Consider the following 26,806-nt stretch of genomic DNA (forward strand, 5'->3'; position numbering starts at 1 on the left):
CAATGCTGTTTATCAGAAAGCTCCCCCATTCAAAATACAGCACCAGTTCCCACATTCGCTCAGACAGCCACAGCTTTACTGTATTTCAAAACTTGAGTCACCTGTATGCATCGTCTTCTTTCAAGTCTCATATCATCCTGATGGGGTGGGGGGAGGGAGGGAAGAGTCCAGCAGCAAAACTATAACACTGTGTGAAGAAAAACAGATTATGATAAGAGATAAGGATGCAAGACAATTACCCCTATTGAGGAACATCTAATGTAACTACATTCCCCAAAACAGAGATAAAATTACTGCAAATCCGTTTACTAACATTTATTTATGCTTACTTGAAAATAATTTTTATTAATGAAAATCAATTATATATATAAAATGTAAAGTATTCAATTGTCAAGGAGAAAAAGTTTCAAAATCTGCCTACTACCAATGAAACTTCAGGCATTTCTAGGTATGAAATGAACAGTCAATATTCCACTATTCTATATAATTTATCTGGGAAAAATTCACATTTTTGTAATATCCATCAATTCACAAATCAGTATGAATATGAATTCACTTTTCATCGTGGCTTACTACCAGAGAAGTAAGCAGAGGTAATGCAAGTTGCTTTTACAGGGAAGATAATATGTCAATCTACCAATGTTATGTGTAAATTAAGTTCTGAGATACTGCTAACAACTGCTTCCCTAAAGCCCACAAGCCCTCATTTGCTTTTGCTCTCCAAGTGGCTTCTCTCACACTTTACTGTAAGTCTTTCACTGTACTTCCTACTTACTGCTTCCATTGGTATTTGAAAAATGATCAGCAAAATTTATAATGACTGACAGGAAAGCAAAAGCAACCTCAATGTTGTTATCAACTGAGAGTAGGTGGTAATAGAAGAGAGGAGGACAAGCACAGGCTACAACCGAACTTATTATAAGTTGAGTCTAAAAATTATTTTTAAATTGATACTATGGAATTCAATAAATATTACTAATGACACAATGTTGCTTATGTTGGCCAAGTTCCCAAGCCAGCCAAAAAAACTTACTGATACCAAAAGATATTACTGATCATGGGCACTGGGGACCCTGAGAATACCGAAAGGTAACCAATTCTCGATCCTATCTGAACAAAGTCTAAAATAGGTTGTTCTCCTTTGTTAGCACTCTCAACTCCTGATGTCTCTAATACCCTAAATTTTACCTTAGGGAAGCCCAATCATCCTGCTTCCCAATGCTTTCTCCTAAGTAGTCCTGTGTTCCTAAATTACCATCCAAAATTCCTATTACCTCAGCGTGGTTCATTTCAGGTATGTGATAGAAAGAAATCAACTGGACTGAAATAATTTACTTTCATATTTGCAATTTTCAACAAGGATGCTACTAGTTAGTCCAAATGAACCCCTCATTAGTAGAATTCTAATCACATTACAAAATAAAGTTTAAAATGACCAAGGTAGCTTGAAGAAAAACATTTTTAGGTAAATGGTCATAATACAGATTTGAATGTATATTTATTTCCCCAAAATATTTCTGCTCTTCATTCATTTCTCCTTCTCTTTTTGAACTCCCAGGTTCTTTAAAAGCTAGACGTCTGTACTCCAAATAGCACTAACTGGAAGAGCAGCTCAGGGACAGGGATGTACATGTATGAATTATCTATAACTTAGGAACTGCCTGTGTCTAAAATCATTACCTATGTTCCAGATTCCACTCCTAAAGAACCACGTTTCCAGTTTAGATGCTATGGTAAAACCTTAGACATAGGACCAACTGGTACCCATTTTGGGGCGTGTATGGATAGATGGATGAACATTAAAGTACTACATCAAAACAGTTTTATTCCAAAAAGTAATAGTATCTGAAGCCTCAAGAGTAACAATTTTTACTTCAAAGACATAGTTTTCTAACCATTTTCCTCTCACAAATGGTCTTTACGATTTTAGCACGGACCATGGGGACAGGAAATGTGAATTAAATCTCCAGCTATGAATTATATACTATCCAATCTTTTAGGTCCTCAACATCCCATTCTTCAACTGTAAAATGTTACTTACAATGCTATCTACACTTTACCAACTTCAATGCTTATCAGATACTGCTGATACCAAAGGACTTCCTAAGAAGAAGGCAGAATCAGATGAACCATTAGCATTTTTTATTCTATTAAAAGCAGTTAGAAATTGGCAGATTATCCCATTACTGTACGAAATATTTTTAGGTAAGAATATGGGCGGGCCAAGTGATAGGAGAGCAAGCATCTGACTAAGGATCAGAAGCAGCATGCATCAATATTGTCTGAACCTAAAAAGGGTATCTTTTAGGCAAGCCAACCATTAATTACTACTCATTTGAAACGCAGCCTTTAGCAAAGGGTAAAGTACCTCTACAAGTTACAAAACTTGCTGCCTTCATATGCGGGAACTAAACCATCACCTACTGGGCAATGCCAAAACTCCGTAAGTCTTGACCTTGGACTGCTTTAAATGAAGATTCTAGTGATAATTCCATATATCCTTTAGGTTGTTCACTTTTCAAAAAAAATGTTTGTATCAGGTCAGCATTTTATGACAGTAGGTAACAGCAAACACCAAATGTACTTTGCAAACTATAAACACAATTTTCTTTCTAAAGAAGTCTAAAAATCCAGTCATATTTTAAATTTTTCTGAGAAAAACCTACAGTGAATTTTTCACCTTTCCCCCCACAAATGGAGTCATTCACAAATTATGGAGCTAAACAGATGCTAATGAAAAGCATCTACTATCCTTACCACAGGCACCTCCTATTACCCTCAAAATCTTAGTGTGCTTTAGCTCACATTTTGCCAAACCACGCAATTTAACAGTCTGCGAGCAAACTAGAAACTGAGCTTAACTGGTTTTTAAAGCTAAACCTACAAACCATTTTTTGGTTGTCTGAAAATCACTACATAATAGTAACCTACAGCACATCTGCAGGGAGAGAATTTCAACAGGCTGAGTTTAAAACACATGGAATGCCCAGATAGGTATCAGACTCAGTCTCTTGGCACCTGTCTCTTTCTACAGAGGGAGGGGGAAGGGGAAGGAGAGAGAGGGAGAACACTGAGACACCTAATTAAAAGCAGTGACAGACTGAGATTTATAAAATTAATGCTAATCCTCAAAGATCAAGACTGGCAAAACAGTGATTGAAATGAATACATTAGCATGATATGGCAAATCCATATTAACTCAGGAGTTAATGAATTAAATGGTAGCTATGACGTTTTCTCTTTCATGTCACAATGTCTTATAATGACATAAAACTAAAAATTACATGTAGTTTCAAAATAACTAAATTAGTAGGTATGACAAGCAGCAGGTGAAAATAATCAGTATGACACAGGCTTCAGAAATACTGATGGGTACTGTTTTATTAAGCTGGGTGGAAGCACACAGCTGTTTTTTATTATCTTTTAATTTTACAAGTTTTGTATAGTATGTATGTATATTTCAAGATAAGAATTTTAATCCACATTAAAAAAACAAAATATAACGCACAATAGTATTTAAAAGGACAATTCAGATAGCTTAAAGATGCCAATTTAAGAATAAGCTACCCCCTCCCAAAAAAGAATAAGCTACAAAAATGAAAGCAGAGAAAACTAAGCTGATAGATCTACAATTTGACTCATGCATTAAAATTACAACGTGATTATCTAAAAATTATACTGACTGGCTTTCCTTATAAACTTCTACTCTTTTACACTAACATTAAGGAAGCAACAGACGTGTCTTCTTTCTCCATATTAACAATTTTAGAACAGATTTTCTAGAATTACAATAGCCAAAGAAGTCAAAGCAAAAAGAAAATAGGAAAAAAAAAACCATGGTTTTATACCTAACACAGGAAAAAGAAGTCTATTAACTCTAATTCCCAATAAGATGATCAAACGGCATAAAGAGAAAAAGCATTTTCACTAACTGGAGATTTCAAGTGAAATTCTTAAAACCAAGATGATTTATGACTCCTCCAAAACCCCTAGAAATAATCCTAGTCTTAAAAAAATTAAAAAGGAAAAAAAAACTTAAATGCACAAGACTTTAGAATGGGATATCAAAGAAAATTTTGAGTAAAACTGCAGGGAAAAAAGTAACATCTGCCAAACACTATGCACCAACTACTCTACTGAGACACTTTACAGAAGTTGACACATTTAATCTCATAACAACCCTAGAAGTAGGCACTGTGATTTCCATTTCATCAATGGGCAGAGCAAATTCAGAGAGATGAAACTGCCTGGCCGAAGGTCATAGCTTGTGAACTCTGGTCCTACACCAAAGTTCATATTTTCCACCACACCAAAATGCCTCTAACTAGTAAGCACTGAAACAGTCATGGGAAAATTTCAAAGATTCAAGAATCTAGGTGTGTCTGGGTCTGATTTTAAGACCCCATACTCAATCTCCCACCTCAACCATCCCAAACAAGAAAGTTCATAAGCAGTAAATTAATTTGTAAAAAGCATTGTAATTTAGGAGAATGGTAAAGAAACTCCCCTCAAGTTAGTCTAGCAGAGAAAATTGGATCACAGCATATAACAGACTGATATATATATTCCCTCTACCAAAAAAATTAAAGGAGACGAACTAAAAAGGGTAAAAACCAACAGCAGGTAAGTCATTACTGCACCAAAGCCTTGAGCAAGATAAAAAAAAACATGAAGGATTATAATTATATGACTCCAATAGCATGTGGGAAGTGGAAGTAGCTGATGTAAGTGTTAAAGAAAATAGAAAGATGTGATTTCTCATGAAATTATGTGAAAAAAACTAACAACCCTAAGCACTAAAGAGAAGGTTCAAGAACTAGGAGCTGAGTGGATTAAATAAATGTTGCCCAAAATTTTTGCTCCTTCAAGGACCAAGTTACTTGGCCTCTCTGGGACTGTATCTGGGCTCAAATGCAACAAAATTACGCACTGAGTATTTGTATACAACAATAAATACAGGAAAACAGGAGGAAAATGCCCCTTATGCATATTATCTGTAACATAAGGCATTGCCAATTATCCTTTTTAAAACCAGAGGGCAGAGACTAGAAAGTTAGAAGTAAGCTGTGATCAGTAAGTGGAAAGTACTGTTACCCTGTCACTAATTCAAAATGCCAACCACCAACATATTTATATGTATTCTTTTGTATTTTAAGTTCCTCGAACATAAATTCTCAGGCCACAGAACGTTTTAGGAACCTTAGCTCCCACTATTAGAGAGTGACTACTACATAAAATAGATGCTAAGAAATACACCATAAGTGAACCTAAGTTCCAGAAGGCTCATTTCTAAGACAGTTGGATGAAAGTCAATATTAATCACTATTTTAGTTTTATGTGGAACTAAACAGACTTTTAAAAGCTGGCTTGGCCCACCTCTGTCTGTAGAGTTCCAGGCCCACATTTCCAAGGGCCCAGCGAACAGAACTTGAATGTCCCAGATATTATTGTTCTCAGTCATTACTGAAGAGATGTCTTACCTTTAACAGATACATATTTTCCTTTCATTCACTTAATTCCCATAAATAATTATATAAGGTAAGTAGTACTATTATCCCCATTTTACAGGTGACGAAAACTAAAGCCTAGAGAAGTGAAGTTGCCCCAAGTCACACATGTCTAATGGTGAAGAGAAAAAATCCAAATCCAATCAAAATGACTCCAAAACCAATGCTTTCAGGCACATACTAAATTGAATTTACTATATCCTCGCCCTTCTCCCCTGCCCCAAAAAGGGGAGGAAAGACCAGGCAGGACAGGAAAAAAAAAAAAAAAAATCCGTTTCTCCTTCCTGTATTCCCAGTCTTGGGTGACAGGTGTCACCATCACCGCCATCTCCCAAGGAGAACCCTAATCACCGAGGACCTCTTTCCTAGTGCTTACACCACAACCATCCGGCAAATTCTTGTGTTGGATTCACCTCAGAAAGGTCTTCCCAACTGGCCTTGTTGCTCCATCTCTAGTGTGCCTGCCTCGATCAACACCCTCCCTGTGCTATCAGCACTCCCTGCTCAAATCTACCCATACAACCCACTCTCACCCAAACTGCAGGCCTCAAAACACATGCTGTCACCATTCCAGCCCAATCATGTGCCATCAGGCTGTTCTGAAGCTGGAACTCAACGACAGTCTTCTCTCCATTTAAAATTAAAAACCTCAAGTTTTTCTCCCATCATTTATCTGAAATAAACAGAATGCATTCTGATTGTAACACATTACATGCTCCTTATTTTTAAAAAAGGGAATAAGAAGAAACTGAATAGGAATAACCAAAAGTCACACAAAATTCCAATACCCTAAGGAATCTCTGCTCCTATTGTTTATTTCACATCTTTACATCAACACTTTATATTTGCAGCATCCTTCATGGTTGTATAGTACCCCACTACACAGATCTAAGTTTACTTGAAGCAAATACCTATTGGGGGATATTTGGGTTGTTTCCAAATTCTCACTACCATAAATTTTGAAACTTGGAGCCTGCTTTTACCCATTTGCTGATAGGAATTAAAAGCAAAGTAATATGAACATCAAGACTTTTTGCATCTCTGTTGATATGCTTGCTTACAGATATATTTTATATCACCTACACATAATGTACTCAAACTTCCTATTATTCAATAGATCCTAGCTTATAAAAGGAATTAAAAAGGAATTAAATGACTTCTAGGTACTCGGAGATTCACATCAGAGCAGCATCTAATGTGTAGTGTTACCCCTGGTTGCATTTCCCTACCCAACCTCAACATTTGGGTTGATCTCATTCACTTATATATTCCCATCAGACAGAGGACACAGGAAGAATATGTTCAATCAATACTCTGCAAGCCCTTCTCATAACTAGTTTTTAAGGAATGCATTGGAGGGGAACTTGGGTGGATCAGCCTATTAAGCATCTGCCTTCGGCTCAGGTCATAATCCCCAGGGTCCTGGGATCCAGCCCCGCATTGGGCTCCCTGCTGAGTGGAGAGCCTGCTTCTCCCTCTCACTCTGCCCACCCCCTGTGTGCTCTCTCGCTCGCTCACTCTATCTCAAATAAATACCTTAAAAAAAAAAAAGAAATGAATTGGAAAACCATTCTGATCTGTCCTTTCTGATAGCACTAACTTTTCTAGAGTGGTCATATATATTTATATGCACACACATATAATTTTACTTATAAAACATACATTATGTATAATTAATTTACATAAGTGCATGCATACATATACTTAGTCGGTTGTATGTACTTTTATACATATATAATTATATGTAATTTTAGAAACCACTGCTTTTAATTATCCTTGCATTTCAAAAATAAAGAAAAATAACCAGGCCCAGAAATAATCAAAAACACACACTGCTATTAGCAGCTTACATCTTCCTCCAACAAGCCTATTACTAAGAGTAGTAAATGAGTTTAGTTTTACTTATTTTTCCCAACTACACTTTTGAAAAACTCAAAAATTCTTAAAATGTGTTTGGCCTTGTATCTCTGTGCATCAGTTATCCTCCAAATATCCCAAGCCTCTCACTTGTAACCCCAACCTCGGGTGTTACCTCCAGTTCCATCCCCTGGCCCCTCCACTCATTTCTCTATCCATCTTTCCCTCCAGAAGAAATATTTCAAAGTTTTACCCTGAACTAATAATGCTCAACTACTCTTTTCTCTACACTAACCTCTAATTCAGTATCTAGTCCAACTGCTGCTAGATGTTGCCTACAGTGCCATTACTACCTCAACCCCCCACACTTGAGACACATCCTCACCTCCTCCTCAGAGAACTGACCTTTCCATATTTATCCCCAGTGCCACCGTTCTTCCAGCAACTTCACTAGAAACTGCTGGTTTCTTTCTTTACTCGAAATAGTCTCACTAAATCCTGTCAATTTTCAAAATGCCTCCTGCCTTAATTATTCTCCATGCCCAATGCAATCGCCTTGGTCTAGCTCCTTATTTCATACCTGGTATTACAGATACCTAGAACTAAGCATCTTCCAGGCCAGGTGGTATGTCAGAAACACTATGGGAGGTTCTCAAAACCAGACTGCAGACTCCACACCCAAAGATATTGATTCAGGAAGCACGGGGAAGAACCCAAGAATCCCCCACACCCCCCCGCCCCTGGTGATTTTAGAGCACAGCCCAATGTGGAAGATACCAAACTTAAAGGCAGCTTATCCCTTGTCTCAATTCATCTGGCTTATAGCTGGCCCAAGTCCTAAATACAGTGAAAACCTACCCATTTCAAAGACTTTCAACCTGGATTTAACTTACCCTCTGTAACTTAAGAAAAATCGATCAAATCTTATTGCCCTGAACGGAGAGTTTAGCATGGCATTCTATAAAATGCCATTTAACCCCCTTCTGCACCAATGCTCAAATGATTTTCCCTACCTAAAGTTTGCCACTTCTTTACCCAACCCTTTACGTAAATCCTATCCATCCCTCAAGACTACTTGAATTCCCCCTCATCCAGCTTTATGTCACTCCAGCCCCTCAGAATTTGCATTCAATGATCCACCACTATATTTTTTTAATTATTTATGTTATATTATTACTCCAGTGACATTATCTCCTGCTTGGTGAGCTTCATATTTCTATTTCATCAGCGTAGATGTGCAATGAACACATCAGTAAAGTGAGTAACAACATGGAAAATACTGTTCTATGTAGAAAAAGTAAATTATAAAGCAGCATGCAGACACCATATGATTACATTTCTTTTTTAAAAGGAGAGAAAACTAGTTGTGTGCATTAAAAAAAAAAAACTGACAGGTTATCCACAAAATAGTAGTTACCTCGGGAGAGAGGAGCTAAAGGAAATTGTTATTCTAAGCTTTTGTATTTTCTAAATTTCCTAAAAGGAATGTGCATTTTGTAATGAAACCAAATCTTCCTAGAATCTTAAACCTTAAAATCTTAACCTAGAGTTTTTGTGATCAATGGAAATCCTGTAAAAATGACTGGCGTGGGTATAAGCAGCCATACTGTCACAATCCTAACACCTAGGACTTGTTAATGTTAACATTTCCCAACCTCTACTTCAAATTCCACTGGCCTCACTAGGTGGATGTTCAACTTCTGGGACTCTGTTCACAGCTTTGCAAATCAATTTCATACATGAGCATGCTACTTCTCTAGCTGTACAGAAGTGGAGTTCTGTTTATTCTCTTGGTTTGTCCTTTCAATCACAACTACAAATCTTAATATAGTATTATTGTTCTTATTTCCACATAAGACCAGGAGACATATAATAGGTGAGAAAACTGAAAATAATATTAAAATAAACCTTAGAATGAAGGTCTGGAAAAACCTTTAAAACACCATCTTAAGCACCGTTTCCTTCTTAAGCAGAAAAAAAAGTCCTAAATACAGTGAAAACCTACCCATTTCAAAGATTCTCATGATAAACTACAGCAAAATGTTCAATCCTTAATTACAAATTCTATGCTAAATTCCTCTATACCATCCTTAATTACAAATTCTATGCTAAATTCCTCCTGCACACTGAAGAAACAGAAAATAGCTACACACAGCCTACAAAATACTCTTCATACCCACACTCCTCAGCTTTTCTCCAAATGCACATCAAGACACTGCGTCTTCTCAAGCTGAATTAGCCAGCCTCTGTCCATTTTTCCTGCTCAAATCTGTTTTCTCAATTTATGATCTCCAAATCTGTACACAGTATAGTTAAACATGAGCCTTGCCACACTAAGTATTGTTCCTACACAGTTTTCCTTTCTTCATGTAGCACTGATTCATGGTCCATTTGTGGTCTATTATACCTCATGTTCAATCTCTTTCAGAAATCCCTTTCATGAAAGAAAATACAAAATTTATATATAAAAGTGTATCATTAAAAATAATTTAAAAATCAGGAATTAAAGTTTTCAACACTAAAAAGAAAAGGTGACATATATTATGGTATATTCACATGACAAAATATTATATAAGCCTTTAAGTTCTTCTTACAATAACTGCATGGCATGAAGGAAAAAGTCATACACTGTATCAGAAAGCAAAACCTTCCCCAAAGCAAAATCTCAGGAAAGTAACTGAAAAAACTCTGGGGGAAAATATATAAGGTTATTAACAATGAATGTCTTTGGCTAATATAATTCTTGGTGATTTTTAAATTTTCCTCTTTATACTTCTCAGTACATCACAACTTTTATAAGTCAGCACATCTCTTATAATGAGGAAAAAATGATCCAAGAAATTCAACCTCCATATGAAACGTAATAGTCATCATGGTATCTGGTTAACAACCACAACTATGAGAACAACCTCTAAGTGCATCCAATTTTTAAAACTCCAATATAGGTAAAAAGCTCAAGAAAATAAACTATTAAAGATCTTTAAAAAAATCAGTTAAGGGGCGCCTGGTTGGCTCAGTCGTTAAGCATCTGCCTTTGGCTTGGGTCATGATTCCAGGATCCTGGGATCGAGGCCTGCATCGGGCTCCCTACTCTGCGGGAAGCTTGTTTCTCCCTCTCCCGCTCCCCCTGCTTGTGTTCCCTCTCTCGCTGTGTCTCTCTCTGTCAAATAAATAAAATCTTAAAAATAAATAAACAAGGGGCGCCTGGGTGGCTCAGTTGGTTAAGCGACTGCCTTCGGCTCAGGTCATGATCCTGGAGTCCCGGGATAGAGTCCCGCATCGGGCTCCCTGCTGAGCAGGGAGTCTGCTTCTCCCTCTGACCCAACTCCCTCTCATGCTCTCTCTCTCTCTCTCTCATTCTCTCTCTCAAATAAATAAAATCTTTAAAATAAATAAATAAATAAAAATTAAAAAATCAGTTATGGGGCGCCTGGGTGGTGCAGTCAGTTAAGCGTCTGACTCTTGGTTTCAGCTCAAGTCTTGATCTCAAGGTTGTGGGATCAAGCCCTGTGTGGGGCTCCGCACTCAGCACTGAGTCTGCTTGAGATTCTCTCTCCCTCTGCCCCTCCCACTCATGCTCTCTCTGTCTCTCTGTCTGAAATGAATAAATAAATCTTAAAAAAAAAATCTGTTAATACACTGCTAGGTCACTCTCCACAATAAAACCAAAAAAACTACTTATTTAGTGCTGCTTAACCCAACATTCAAGGCCCTAAAGCCATCATCAGGTTTCTGAGTCAACCTGCCCTAGTTTAACTTCCAGCTCCACAACTTAATAGGTGGGCTCACACAAGGTTCTAAACTCCTAGATGACTAAGTGACCTCATCTACAAAGTGAGGATAATCCCGTAAAATTATTGTATTATCGGGGCGCCTGGGTGGCTCAGTTGTTAAGCGTCTCCCTTCGGCTCAGGTCATGGTCCCAGGGTGCTGGGATGGAGCCCCACATCAGGCTCCCTGCCCAGCAGGAAGCCTGCTTTTCCCTCTCCCACTCCCCCTGCTTGTGTTCCCTCTCTCGCTGTCTCCCTGTCAAATAAATAAATAAAATCTTTAAAAAATAAAAAATAAAAAAATTGTTGTATTGTCAATGACAGAGCACACGTAAAGCATTTACAACATCACAGTTAGTGTTCAATATACATTCACTTCTCTATGCCAGTGTATTTTATATTGTCATTACCTTCACCTTTCCAGTCTTATCTCCTACTATAAAAACTTTCCCCAAATGGACACTCCAGCCACCATGGACAAATGCCACTTTTCTGTTTAGGCTATTCAATGAGCTTTCCTCATCCTTCCCTGTCAACACCAAGCTCCAAGCCCAACATCAACCAGTGCTGTCTTCCACAGAAGTCTCCAATCAGCACTGCCTACAGACACCAATCCCTCGGCAACCCTGTATAGCAGCGTTTACACCAAGACTACGGCCCTCACACCACTCACCTTGGATGGTAGCTAACTAACTGTATGCATGCCAGCATCCAGTCCCAGAAAATATTAAGAGCCTTCTTTGGCTCGCTATTGAGGAAGGCCAGCTTCCTCAACTACAGCAGATTCTCAATAAAGGAGAAAAAACCATAATCATCAAACCACGTCATTGCCTAAAACATCTGCTTTGGGTTGCTTTGTTGAAACAAGTGAGTTAAAATTCTTCAAGATTTGGGGCGCCTGCCTGGGTGGCTCAGTTGGTTGAGCGTCGGACTCTTGGTTTTGGGTGGGATCATGATCTCAGGGTTGTGGGATCAAACCCCGCCACGGGCTTGTCCCTCTCACTCTGCTCCCCACTCCACCCCTCACCCACTCACACACAAGCGGTCTCTCTAATAAATAAAATCCTTAAAAAAAAAAAAACCTCTTTAATTTTTAAGACAACATAGTAAGTACAGTTAAGTCATACCTGCAACCTACTGGTGGAGCAACTGAGTTTGCCATGGTTCAGTTCTAGAACTCATTTCAGTGAAAAAGGCACAAAATCTAGTGGTTTTGCTACAGAGAATGCTATCTGAGCTAAGAAATATTTTATGTAATTATCAACTCCATATAAATAGCCATAATCAGAAAAAGCTTGGGCATAGTTGAGGGCTGTTTTTTTTTTTTTTAAGATTTCATTTATTTATTTGACAGAGAGAGTGAGCAAGCACAAGCAGGGGGGAGGGGCAGAGGGAGAGAGAGAAGCAGGCTCCCCACCGAGCAGGGAGCCTGATGCGGGGCTCCATCCCAGGACCCTGGGACCATGACCTGAGCTGAAGGTAGACGTCTAACTGACTGAGCCACCCAGGCACTGCTAGTTGAGAGGTTTTATTCCTGTTAAATACCAAGCCTCCCTTTTAAAAAAGAATAATTTGAATCGTGGTATTACTTAATACTAAAAATACTTTAAAAAAAAAAAACAGGTGGGCAAAATATTGACAACTGTGAAAGCAAGGATGACAGGGACACAAGGGCTCATTATGTTACTTCTGTGTATGTCTGAAGTTTTCAATAATTAAAAGTTTCTTTAAAAAATAAAAATGGTGATATATGAAAAAAAGTATTAGAAATACAATTTTTTTTAAGATTTGCTTTATTTATTTGACAGAGACACAGCAAGAGAGGGAACACAAATGAGGGGAGTGGGAGAGGGAGAAGCAGGCTTCCCGCTCAGCAAGGAGCCTGATGTGGGGCTCGATCCCAGGACCCTGGGATCATGACCTGAGCCGAAGGCAGATGCTTAACTGAGCCACCCAGGCACCCCAAGAAATGTAATTCTTTAAACCATAAACTAAGTGAACTACTTAACAAAAGAAGCTAACTAAAAGAAATGTAAAGATCCAGTAACATTTTATGACAAGAGAACTTATAAACAAACCATGACTGAGCAAAATTTGCCTTTTTTATTCTCTTGTTTATTTCTCTTTGGGGAGAGGAGAAAGGGGTTGAAGTAACTTGGGAAACCATTTTCCATAAAATATTTTTAAATAAGTCACTAACAAAGATTTACCTATGTAAGTTTTGGTTGCTTTTTTTTTTTTTAAGATTTTATTTATTTGAGAGAGAAAGAATGAGAGACAAAGAGCATGAGAGGTAGGAGGGTCAGAGGGAGAAGCAGGCTCCCTGCAGAGCAGGGAGCCCGATGCGGGACTCGATCCCGGGACTCCAGGATCATGACCTGAGCCGAAGGCAGTCGCTTAACCAACTGAGCCACCCAGGCGCCCTAAATTTTGGTTTCTATACAATTCTTCCAGAGCATTCATCGTGTTACTAAATGTACAGTTGTGATGTGAAAATCCAGGGAGTTGGGTGAAATTCCCTTTAAGATGTCACTAGCTAGCACTGCAGGATCAATAAAGTGCAAACTCCCTAGTGCCAAAGTCCCCTAGAGAGATGATCCCACTACTAGTTTCAACAGCTGACATACTCTACCCACTCTTGGAGGATAAAAACCAAACATTTTAATAACTTGCCCCAAAATTTCCTTTTGCTACCAAAGTCATATTTGATTTTTATCTTCCTATTTTTTTTATATAATGCAGGTAGCACATTTTTCATATCTAATACAGATGACTTATACAATAACATTAAATTATCAGATTGAGAGCTAAGAGGACTTCAATTTCACTTAATTCAAATCAATCCTTTAGCAGATGTGGAAACTGAAGTCTAGAGGTTATGTGCCTTACTTATGAGTATGTGAAAGTAAAATGAACACTGAAAAGATCTGGTTATCAAACCAATGATAAAAGCAAAATAATGCTTAATTGCCATTTTAACGGAGCATTTAAACTCCACTGCTACACAGAAGTACGTACAAATATAATATCTGTGTATATAACAATATAAATATCCTTACACAAAAAGGAAAATGTCCAGAAAGATTAAATGAAAAGCTTTAAAAGCAGTATCTGTGGTTGGGACAATGGGACTGGAAAGGAGGTGGGATGGGAGTGGGGAAAGGTGAGAGACATTCATACCTCTGTACACACTGCAGAAGTGCCATCAATTACACTTATTGAAACAAATGAAAAATAATGTTAAATAACAGCACATGGGCAAATAATATCCTCAAAATCAGATGATGTCTTGACATTAAGTAGACTTTCAAATTCATCATTCATTTCTTCAACAAATATGTGCTGAGTATTGGAGACACAAGGGCAAGATTTACTGTCACTAAGCCTGCCCTCAGAGAACTCACGATCCAACGTGAGAAACAGACAAAAATCACAGTAATACTGGACTACATGGGTATGAGGGAAAGCATGAATTACTAAGAGAATATAACAAGGGGAACTTATTTAGATTTGAGAAAAGAGTATCAGAAATACTCTTTCCAAGTGCTCACCATCGCTTGGCATCAGGGAAATCCAAATCAAAACCTCAATGAGATACCACCTCACACCAGTCAGAATGGCTAAAATTAACAAGTCAGGAAACGACAGATGTTGGCGGGGATGCGGAGAAAGGGGAACCCTCCTACACTGTTGGTGGGAATGCAAGCTGGTGCAGCCATTCTGGAAAACAGTATGGAGGTTCCTCAAACAGTTGAAAATAGAGCTACCATACGATCCAGCAATTGCACTACTGGGTATTTACCCCAAAGATACAAATGTAGGGATCCGAAGGGGTACGTGCACCCCAATGTTTATAGCAGCAATGTCCACACTAGCCAAACTGTGGAAAGAGCCAAGATGTCCATCGACAGATGAATGGATAAAGAAGATGTGGTGTGTGTACACACACACACACACACACACACACACACACACACACACACACACACACACACACACACTGGAATATTATGCAGCCATCAAAAGGAATGAGATCTTGCCATTTGCAACGATGTGGATGGAACTGGAGGGTATTATGCTGAGCGAAATAAGTCAATCAGAGAAAGACATGTATCATATGACCTCACTGATATGAGGAATTCTTAATCTCAGGAAACAAACTGAGGGTTGCTGGAGTGGTGGGGGGTGGGAGGGACGGGGTGGCTGGGTGATAGACATTGGGGAGGGTATGTGCTATGGTGACCACTGTGAATTGTACAAGACTGTTGAATCACAGATCTGTACCTCTGAAACAAATAATACACTATATGTTAAAAAAAAAAAAAAAGAAGAAGATAGCAGGAGGGGAAGAATGAAGGGGGAGTAAATCGGAGAGGGAGAATGAACCATGAGAGACGATGGACTCTGAAAAACAAACTGAGGGTTCTAGAAGGGAGGGGGATGGGGGGAGGACAGGTTAGCCTGGTGATGGGTATTAAAGAGGGCACGCTCTGCGTGGAGCACTGGGTGTTATACGCAAATAATGAACCATGGAACACTACATCAAAAACTAATGATGTAATGTATGATGATTAACATAATTAAAAAAATTAAAAAAAAATACTCTTTCCAAGAAGTGACAGGTAAGAATTTGTAGTCTTTATGTCTGTTCAGCTTCTGAAGCTCACAATTCTTTTAATTTCTAGATCCACATAATGAGAGGCATGAGACAATCCAAAACTTCTGAGAAAATAATAGGTGGATGGGGATCTGGAAGTACCGAGGCTGATCAGTCAAGACTATGAAAGACTAGAGGAACAGTGAATAGATGCCTTCAAATAATTAAGCAAGTCTCACAAATATGGAATGAATGAATTAACTAGCTTCCTGTATTTCAAGAACACAGGACTCAAATCAGAAATAAGTAAAATGTTACAGGAGGATACACAGAGAACAAATAAAAGAATGAAGGCATCCAATAATGGGACAGTTGCTCCATGAACAGTAGTCCTCAATCACCACATGTTCCTGCAGAGCCTCACACACATAATATCTGCCTCAGCCATGATTCTAACACTAAGCTGGAAGTGGAATTCAGTTACTCCAGAGCCCAACCCTCTGGCCCAAAGGCCCACATCACTACAAAAAAAAAAAAAAAAAAAAAAAAAAAATTTTGCCTGCTCCATGAACTATAATCAGGGGAATAATTAGTATTTTTGTAAGAAAATTGTCTCCTCCACCAAGCCTATGTCTCTGCCCTGGTTCTCTGGGGACAGCTTCTCAACATGGCAGAAGGAGCTGGATTCCAAGCAAAGCACAGTGGTTCTGCTGAGATGTAAAGATCAGAGTTCCAAACAGCTGAAGCACCTGGACAGGGCAACAGAGAGAAGGAAGCTGTGCAAAAGGGGGTCTCAGAAGTCTGTGTGGGGAACTCAAGAGGACCAGAATGCACATAGGCAGGGTGAGACTACCCATAGCTTAGCAAAGAGCGACTGCTGAGAGATTGAGAACAGAACAGAGGTGATAGAGAATGAACAGGCCTGGGGACTTTAGGAGTCCCCGCCCAGGCACAGTGGAGAGATCTCAAAGGTTCACTGAACATGTCAACTTGACTGGGCCATAGGGTCCAGACATTTCGTCGAACATTTTTCTGGGTGTGTAGTGATGGTGCTTCCAGAATTAATATTTGAATCAATAGACTTCTCCCTAATGTGGATGGGCTTCATCCAGTTAGCTGAGCCTGAATAGAAAAAAAAGGCTGATCCTTCCAGGGGTTAAGAAAGAACTCCTGTCTTACTGCATTAAACTGGGACATCAACTTTTCTCATGCCTTTGGACTCAAACTGAAACATCGGCTCTTCTTGAGTCTTGAGCCTGCTGGTTTTCAGACTGGAACTTAAGTCATCAGCTCTTAATGGTTCCCAAGCCTCTGGACTCCAAGTGAAACTATACCATCAGCTCTCCTGGGTCTCTAACTTGCCAATTGCAGATCTTGAGACTTCTCAGCCTTGATAATCATGTGAGCCAATTCCTTATAATAAATCATGAATCTCCTATTGGGTCTGTTTCACCAGAGAACCATGACAAACACACACTTTAACTTCTATCTCCATTTCAAGACTAAGGACCAAATCCTAGCATACAGCCTATGAACCAATACTAAAAATGTCTAAAACCAAACCCAGGACAAGATCCGAAGGAAGACTCAGTTTGGAAGTCATGTCCCATATTAAAGAGGCTAGGATTCATCTTGAGCTTTCCATAGATCTTGCATAATGAAGTATAAAACCAAATACATATAAATTCAAAGTAACCAACCAGCCTTCTAGAAGAAACATTAACACTCTTAAGGAGAAAAAACAAATAGTATTCAGTCAAATATTAATAAACAAGAAAGAAAAAAACATGTGATCCACAAAAAAAGGGGGGGGAGGAAGGAGTCAATAGAATACCAACCCCAGGATGGACCAGAGATTAGATTTAGCTAACAAAGACTTTAATGCAGCTATTTTACACAAAGAATTAAAAGAAAATACACTCAAAACTTTAAAGAACATATGCTCTTTAATGTGTAAACAGAGAGAATATCTGAATAGCAGAAAAATTAAAACCACAAAAAAAGCACAAAAAGGAATTCTAAGAGTGAAAAATATAATAACTAAATGAAAACTGTGTTGGACAGATTTAACAGCATACCGAAGATACCAGGAGGAGAAAAAAATCAGTAAACTGACAAATCGATAGAAATTATCCAATTTAGGGGCACCTGGTTGGCTCAGTCAGTGGGGCATGTGACTCTTGATATCAGGGTTTTGAGTTTGAGCCCCATGCTGGTGTAGAGATTACTTAAAAATAATTTTAAAATCTTTTTTAAAAAAATTATCCAATTTTACTACAAAGGAAAAAAAACTGAAAAAAAAAAAATAAGAGACCCTCAAAGACCTGCAGAATATAAAATGTTCTAACACACATATAAGCGAAATCACAGAAGACTTTGAGAAAGGGCAGAAAAATGAAATGAAGAAATCATGGCTAAACACCTCTCAAATTCAAACCACACCCAGGCACATCGTGGGCTAACAGCTTAAAACCAAAGATAAAGAGAAAACCCTGAAAGCAGCCAGAGTGCAAAAAGACACTACAGAGACAGAACAATATAGTATAATCAACATCTCATCAGAAATAATGGAAGCCAGAAAACAGTGGAACACCACCATTACTGTGCTGAATGACAAAAACTATCAATCTGGAATTCTATATGCAGTGAAAATAACCTTCCATCACAAAGGCAAAACAAAGACATCTCCAAGATTTTTAAAAATCTGAAAGAATTCTCTGCCAGCAAACCTATACTATGAAAAATGCTAAAGAATTTCTGACTGAAGGGAAATGAGAGTGGATGGAAACACAAATCTATGCAAAGGAATAAAAGGTGCCTGAAATGGTAAATAGGTAGTTAAATTTTCATAAATATATTTTCCTTCTCATAATTTAAAGACTATTAATTGTTTAAAATAAAAACTTTAAGTTGGAGTTTAAAACATGTACTTAAAGCAAAAATTGTAAAACTGTAAGCTGGAGTTTATAATTTATAATGTAATATATGTAGGAGTAAAAACCATGGCAACAATTGTACAAAGTGGGAGGCAGGTAAAGAGACTGATAATGTTTATGGTTATCACATGTGGGAAATGGGGAATACGAAGTGGAAAGTCAGTGACTTTAACAATTTGAAACAGAGATGCACTGTCCTCAAAATACAGAACACCTTCAGCAGTTTCGTGAAGATTTCATACACAGTAATTACAACACAGATACAAACTCTCCATCACAGGAGAAATCCAACAGATAACCCAAGGAACTAGAAAGAGCAGAACTATCTGAAAAGACCTTTAAAATATATATCTTGAGATGTTTAGAGAAATAAAAGTCTATTTTTTTAAAGGGTGACAAAAATTAGGCAGGTTCAAGAAAGAACCTATTAAAATTCATACACACACACACACACACACACACACACACACACGTTCATGACTAGCTCACAACTTCAAAAAACCCTCCACTGGTACCTTCCATTCTAAGTGTGAACATCTTAAAAAAAAAAAAAAAAAAACTGTTTAATGTGTGTGTTCCTATCTCATCCAAAATAAGCTAGCCATAGTTGTCCAAAATTAGCTAAAATATAGCTTATTAAAAAAAATAGTCCAACTATAACATATTTTCAAGTTTGATACAACCAAGCAACTTCAGAAAAAGTATAATCATAGTATATTTTTACTACTACCCTGCAACCTGCACCTTCTCGCAGTCATTAAAATTCCTAGATTGCTAAAATAAGTGCCAATAATTTAGATCATTTTCCTAAATTTAGATTCATTTTTAATAAATGCTTGATAAAAATTACCACTGTCAGCTTGAGCCAGCCCTAAAAGAATAACCTCCGTTATTTATGTTGGTTTTTTTTTTTTTAAGATTTTATTTATTTATTTGACAAAGAGACACAGCGAGAGAGGGAACACAAGCAGGGGGAGTGGGAGAGGGAGGAGCAGGCTCCCGGCCGAGCAGGGACCCCGACGCAGGGCCCAATCCCCGGACCCCAGGATCATGACCTGAGCAGAAGGCAGACGCTTAACGACTGAGCCACCCAAGCACCCCTAACCTCCGTTATTTAGAGACAAGTTGCTTAAAACCATTATTATAAATGACATGCAAGGTGGTGATATTTGGGGTGAAGTCTCCCAATTTGGATAACAACATTGGATCATCAAGCTAACATTGAAAAGTTACAAGATATACTATGAATTCTTACTGTAATGGGAAACATTCTCATGATGTATCTAAAAGTTACTCTTTCAAAAGCCACCTTCCTACACTTCCAAATAATTTATAGGTGTGTCAGTTGACAATGCCCCCCCCCAAAAAAATCCACATTCTTATCTCTGAAATCTACAGATGTTATCATATTTGGGAAAGGCTCTTTGCAAATGTGATAATGATTAAATGAAAGATCTTGAGATGAGGAGATATCCAAGTGCGCCCTAAATGCCATCACAAGTGTCCTGGAAAGAGAGGGGTAGGGGGAGCTTTGACACATAAGAGAAAGTGATGTGACCACAGAAGGAGAGCCTGGAGTGATGATGTGGCCACACACCAAGGAATGCTGGCAGCCACCAGAAGCTGGAAGAGGCAAGGAAGACTCCTGCCTGAGGAAGCACAGCCCTGGCCCTCCAGACACTGATTTCACCTCAACGGCTCAGACTGCAGACTTCTGGCCTCCAGAACTGTGAGAAAATCAATTTCTCTTGTTTTAAGCCATTAGGTTTGTGGTGATTTCTTACAGCAGCCACAGCTAACTAATACAAGAAAGACATTTTCAAATTTTCTTAAAATATGTACATTCTATAGACGTCACCTATGAGAAATGTTCCAATCTTTTATTTGTATTCATGGATGATGTAAAAAAAAAAAAAAAAGTGCTTAATTTACGTCAGCATCTCATTTGGAATGATTTGCAATCTTACTGCTTTCTGAGAAGTTCCTTCAAGCTTTAGAAAGACATAACCAGGGGCGCCTGGGTGGCTCAGTTGGTTAAGCGACTGCCTTCAGCTCAGGTCATGATCCTGGAGTCCTGGGATCAAGTCCCGCATCAGGCTCCCTGCTCAGCAGGGAGTCTGCTTCTCCCTCTGACCCTGCCCCATCTCATGTGCTCTCTCTCTCTCTCATTCTCTCTCTCAAATAAATAAATAAAATCTTAAAAAAAAAAAAAAAGACATAACCATTGGGAGACTATAGGGTAAAATCCACCCCCTCCAACTCATACTCACTAAAACCCAATACTCAGCTACTCAATCTGGAACAGTTCAAGAAAGTTCTCACATAATCGAACACAAACAGCAAATGTTAAAATGCTGTCAATAACATGAAAGCACCATATTTTTCTCTTTTTCACTACTTTAACCCTAACATTTGGTACTTTTTTGTCAAATAAATCAACCATCCTATCTCCTGTAAAGATTTACTGCTACCAAATGTTGCATGTTTTCCATACCACTCATCCCCCCCCCTTTTTTTTTAAAGATTTTATTTATTTATTTGACAGAGAGAGACAGCAAGAGCAGGAACACAAGCAGGGGGAGTGGGAGAGGGAGAAGCAGGCTTCCCACTGAGCAGGGAGCCCAACGTGGGACTCGATCCCAGGACCCTGGGATCATGACCTGAGCCGAAGGCAGACGCTTAACGACTGAGCCACCCAGGCGTCCACCACTCATCCCTTTAATACACCCTGCAGCTTCATACTGAACCGGCAGATCTCTAGCCATAATATCATTAACAGGTTAGCAGCAATCATGCCCTTGTCAAAACCAAGGCAGATCTCACAGGCTGAAAGGAAGAAAAGGTCTGATATGTCCTGTGAAGCTATTTCCCCAGGAAAAGCCATTTTTTTTTTATTATCTCTGCACAAGCCAGGTCTGGCTCCAACACTACCAACTGCTTCTAGGTTTTAAAATCCCATGCTCCTTCCACTAACAAATACTGCCTCTTCTCTCAACTCACAGAACCACTGGAACTGAGTGAGGTGACACACAGCACAGAGTCTGCACATCTAATTAAGTTCTGCTTCCCTTTACTTCAGGGAAGGGGATATAGCCTTAACCTGTGCAAGCTTCTCCATCATCTGACCTGCCTACAACGTCCTGGCAACTGCACTAGAGGAGAGAGAAGAGTCCTCCTAATACCTCACAGAGACTGGTCTCTCTCAGGGAAAAAGAAAATGGGAAGTCACTCCTGTCTCACGCTGTGCTCTTCACCTCACATGACCTCTCCCTTCCTCTGAGAGCAAATATCATATTCAGAACTTGACCTGTTATGGTTGTAGCATTCATTCTTTAAAAACGAAAATGTTTTAAGAACATTATCCTGATTTGTTTTGAAGTCTTCTCTTCTCTACTAGGTTGTAACTTCCCTATCGGCAGAGACCAGGTCATATTCAGGCTGGCATGGCCAAAGAGCAAAGCACAACGTTTCCCACACAGATGACACTTAAGTCATCAGGTTGATATGTGGTATCTTAATCATATGAAAATAAAAGTACGTCAGTTATTTGGCTGCTTCTACTATTGGTAGTTATGCTGGGCAAATAACTTTTTCTAAATCCCTGTTCAATTATGCAGTATCAAGAAACCTAGATTTCTACCTTATAGTTATTCCCCAATTTTCTTCTAAATGAAGAAAGCAGCACTTACCTTTCAGGACCATGGTACAAATAAATTAGCTCAATACCTGGTGCAGACTTAACTTACAACACCACCTAAAATTTCTGATGGTACTTTTTAGTGATGAAATAATTACAAATACAACTCACTTCATGCTCTCTGAACCCTATGAAGCCAAGTAGGTATAATACTGCACTTTCACATGTGAGGCAATCGAAGTGTAGGCTAGCCAAAGCAGTGGTTCCCAGGCCCGAGAGCTGCATCAGAATAACGTTGAGGAGCTTGTTAAAAATTCAGATTCAGAAACATAACCATCAGCCGCTCCAGAGGGTAGAACCTGAACATGTATTTTTTGAACAAGGGTCCCAAGGCGATTTTGACACATGGCCAAATTTAGGAACTTATGACAAGAATTCAGAGCCCAAAAGACCTAATGGTATTTAAGAAGGAGCCTCCTCTTACTGGACTAGTTTACCCAAATGAACTATGAGCTACTCCACCAGAAAAGAGGGCCGTGGCTTGCGACCGAATGTGCACCTAAGTGTTTCCACGAACACAGACTGCCCCAAAGATTAGACAAATCTTGCCGATCTTACACTTTGAGGAGACAAAGGTATCATCAGTCAGAGCTGGCTACGTTTATGTTTCTAATTAATTTTTAAACTTGTCTTTTGATATATTCTACTTAGCATTTTAACCCATCACTTGCCAAAATTCACTCTTTATATTATATAATTTTAACATAATTTTTTAATAAACAAAAAATTAAGTAAAAAAGCTTCCCCCAAAAATATACTAAGAAAATTAAATAGCTTCACCTGTACAATTTGTGGCAGAGAGAGTCATCTCCTTCTTCCATAATTATAGCCCATCACATGGCTGCCCAGCGAGGTTACACTTCCCAGCCTCCCTTTCCCCAGGGTATGGCCATGGGACTAAGTTCTCATGGACAAAATCAAAGTGAAAAAGTGTGGTGTGACACCTCTGGGCTTTAAGACGTGGAGTGAACACTTCTGTCTCTTTGTAAGCTGAGGCCAGGACAACACAGAGAAAACCAACCATACCTTAGCATATAGTGGAAAAACAGGAGAGAAGAAATTTGTGTCTCTGAATACCAACTGAGGCAGTACCCCCCACCAACCAAGCCATTCACCTACAGACAACTTTGTTCTCGGAGACACCCATTAGCTGGCTCTCAGTCACACCAGCTTAACTGTGCACTCTAACACACGGCTGTTTGTCTAACAACGGGAACTAACTCCCTCTCACAACAAGTATCAGCTAAGGATATTTCTAATGTGGTCACAGTATTTGGTAATAAAATCCTGGACCCTGAAGGGCTCTCAAGAGATAATCTATGAGGGGAGACTGGGTGGCTCAGTCAATTAAGTGTCTGACTCTTGATCTCATGGTCATGAGGTTCAAGCCCCACATTGGGCTCCACTATGGGCATGGAGCCTACTTAAAAAAACGATCCTCTACAAAATACCTCAAAAGTTTGTAGCAAGGATACTGAAGGCAAGGGAGATTGAAAAACAGGGCAACAGGAAGAACAATGGACCCCATCACTCCTAACTTCCCATTTTTCCTTCAATACTACACTACAAACTGGATTCTAAAATCACAGAAAAGAGAACCACATTTTTCAAAAGAACCTTTGGATTGATTTCATTCATCGATTCAACAAATACACTATCCTAGCATCTTGTGAGCTGCCAAGCAATGTATTTTCAGGTGAATGCAGATTTTAGAGGCCTTCAGTTTTCTGGTTCTACTATGCCTTTAACTCTCCTGAGCCTGCACAAATCGCACAAAAAACAAGTACACATAATTTTAACACTACTTTGACGGAGGACCCAGAAATACCCAAATCACAATGTAGTTTTCCTTACAGAAGGTAATGTATTATAAACTTCTCCTCTCCTTCTCCCACTACTATCCTCCTCTCATAATCTTCATCCCAAAAACGAATTTTCTTTCTTTCTTTCTTTCTTTAAGTAATCTCTACACCCAACGTGGGGCTCAAAATCACAACCCCAAGATCAACAGTTGCATGCACTACTGACAGAGCCAGTGGGCACCCCCAAAAACGCATCTGCATTTGTACCCAGCCCAAAGCAAAGGAAAAAGCCAGCAAAGCCAGGAAACAGTATTATTCCTACACTCTTTCTCCTCAATGAACAGGTGCACTGGAGGGCCTGCCTTCCACCTCTCAAAACCGCCCCCGTGGCCTGCACGACATAGGAAACAAAAGCAGAGGAATAGGCCTCACTGCCAGGAAAGATAGAATACCTCCTCTTTCCTAAGGCATATGAGGGATCCTGGTGAGTTTTATGTTCACATGCTAAAGAACATGAAGAGTTTTTGCTAATATAAAGCTAAAAGGTTTCTAAATCCCAGAACAGAGTCCATTCTAGCAGTGCTTTGTTCTTAAAGATAAAAATCAATCTGCTTGGATGCAAAATGCCATAGAGTAAAATGCCTTCACTCTCTATACATTTTAAAAGAAATTCCATTTAATGACAGCAAAATCTTAGTATTAAAAAACATTAACCAAGTCACATACTACAGCTTCCCAGGATGGGTGGAGTGGCACAGTCCTGTGGGGCAGATATGATTCAGAATAATTCTTATAGGACAATGTTTCTCAATCTTTTTAAAATTAGTCCATTCCCGGGGGAAAAGACTTCATTTAAATTTCTCCTTAATAAGAAAAATGAAACATTAATGAATATTTTTGTCAGGTAGGGTTGACTTTTAGAGGGCCATAAACCATTGTAATATGTGAGTTTTTTCACTCCCCCGCACCCAAAAACAATTTTTACCCTTGTGGGGGTGAGATGGAGATGAAGAATGCATGCTATAGGGCCTAAAAATACTGCTCCTCAAACTTTACACTACCCAGATCCCTTCTAAGATTTTTGGAGATGCTAAGTCTGGGGTCAGCCCCCAAAATCTGCATCTCATATTAAGCTTTCCAAAGGACTCTGAATATATGATCTATGAGCCACGATATTTCTGACACATTCCCACTGTAACAACCAATACCTAGTAACAGAATGACCTTAAAATGGAATCAAGATGAGAGCCACTTAAATGAAATAAAATGCTGTCACATCCAAGGCATTAAGAAAAAAGATCTGTTTGGGGGCAAAACAGTTGCAATTATGAGAGATCTGAGATTGTCTCTCTTCTTTCTCCTGTACAGAGGACAATCACAGGATTACTGGAGAAAAAAAGAGCTTGAGATGTTTTATGGATTGTAACATGTGACACAAAAGGAGGTTTATGTCACTTACTTCACCAAGTACATATTTGGGCTATCTAGTACTTTGCTTAGGTGTAAATTGGAGCCAAGCATCACATGAAATACTCATTATCTTTTCTTCCCCATCCCCAAATAAGTATATGAACCCTACCAAAGTTACCAATACATGATCTAACCGAATTTTACAAATTATATTAATACTATACAGCTATCTGAACGGAGTTATAGCAAACACTGCATTATAAAATGAATTAAGGCAGTAAGATTAGACAATGAGAACAAAAAGAACAGAAAAGTCATCTTTTTTCCTTTTTTCCCTTCAGAAAGATACTTGGGTGGCGCCTGGGTGGCTTAGTCGTTAAGAGTCTGCCTTCGGCTCAGGTCATGATCCCAGGGTCCTGGGACTGAGCCCCACATCAGGCTCCCTGCTCAGCGGGGAGCCTGCTTCTCCCTCTTGTGCTTGCTCTCTCTCTCTGTCTAGTGCTCTCTCTCAAATAAATAAAATCTTTAAAAAAAAAAAAAAGAAGAAAGAAAGAAAGATACTTGGTTCATTTGGTGGAATGTTCCTTGGTGGCCCTAATAAACCACCCTTGCCAGTGTCCACATCTTGTACAGTCTCCTCTGCTTGAATCTGGACTGGCCTATGACTCACTTTGGGCCTAATCTGGTGAAGATGATACTGTGCCAATTCCTTACATAAGGCTTCAGGGGGCCCAGCAGTTTCTCCTGCTGGCACGTCTAGAATCCGGTCACCACCTCCAAAATCTAGTCAACCACATATGAAGTCCAACTATCCCAAGATCATACGGTGAAAAAGCCCATGCTAGTCAGGTGAAGCAGCCATGTGGAGGAAGATGCATCAGATACCGTATGTGTGAAGGAGTAAGTCATCGCAGACCTTCCAGTCCCAGCAGATGTCACTTGGAATGGAAGACAAAGCCCTGCCTAAATTAGAGAACTGTGAACAAAGAAATGAATATTATTATTTAAGCCACCAAGTTTTGCCTTTGTTTGTTAAATAGCTATAGATAACCTCAACATTTTGTATGCAAACAAATCTGAAGGAAAATTACAATGTATCTGTTTGCAAAATGTTTGAAAGTAAATATTCCACATCTTCTGAAATAATTTATCTTCTCGAACTTGAAAATGGGCTGATAAATTCTGACCTACTGTATTAGCACACTTCTTTGACAAATGACTCAGAGTTCC

General features: G+C 38.9%; 1 protein-coding gene across 6 annotated transcripts in view; it reads right to left on the bottom strand.

Moving 5' to 3' along the window:
- DYRK1A (dual specificity tyrosine phosphorylation regulated kinase 1A) overlaps window positions 1-26,806 on the bottom strand; it is a 149,400-nt gene that overhangs the window by 94,473 nt on the left and 28,121 nt on the right. For 5 of the 6 annotated variants that reach the window (XM_028114101.2, XM_028114120.2, XM_028114087.2 and 2 more), the window contains exon 2: window positions 102-187. The exons of the other annotated variant lie outside the window; for it this stretch is intronic. In XM_028114101.2, coding sequence (XP_027969902.1) covers window positions 102-111 — 10 coding nt within the window. In that variant the 5' untranslated portion in view covers window positions 112-187. The remainder of the gene's footprint in view (window positions 1-101; window positions 188-26,806) is intronic. 6 annotated transcript variants of the gene reach the window in all.

This window comes from Eumetopias jubatus, unplaced genomic scaffold (assembly GCF_037043125.1).
Source record: "Eumetopias jubatus isolate StellerSeaLion01/CBP00866 unplaced genomic scaffold, mEumJub1_p1.0 scaffold_1, whole genome shotgun sequence".
Taxonomy (NCBI): Eukaryota; Metazoa; Chordata; class Mammalia; order Carnivora; family Otariidae; genus Eumetopias; species Eumetopias jubatus.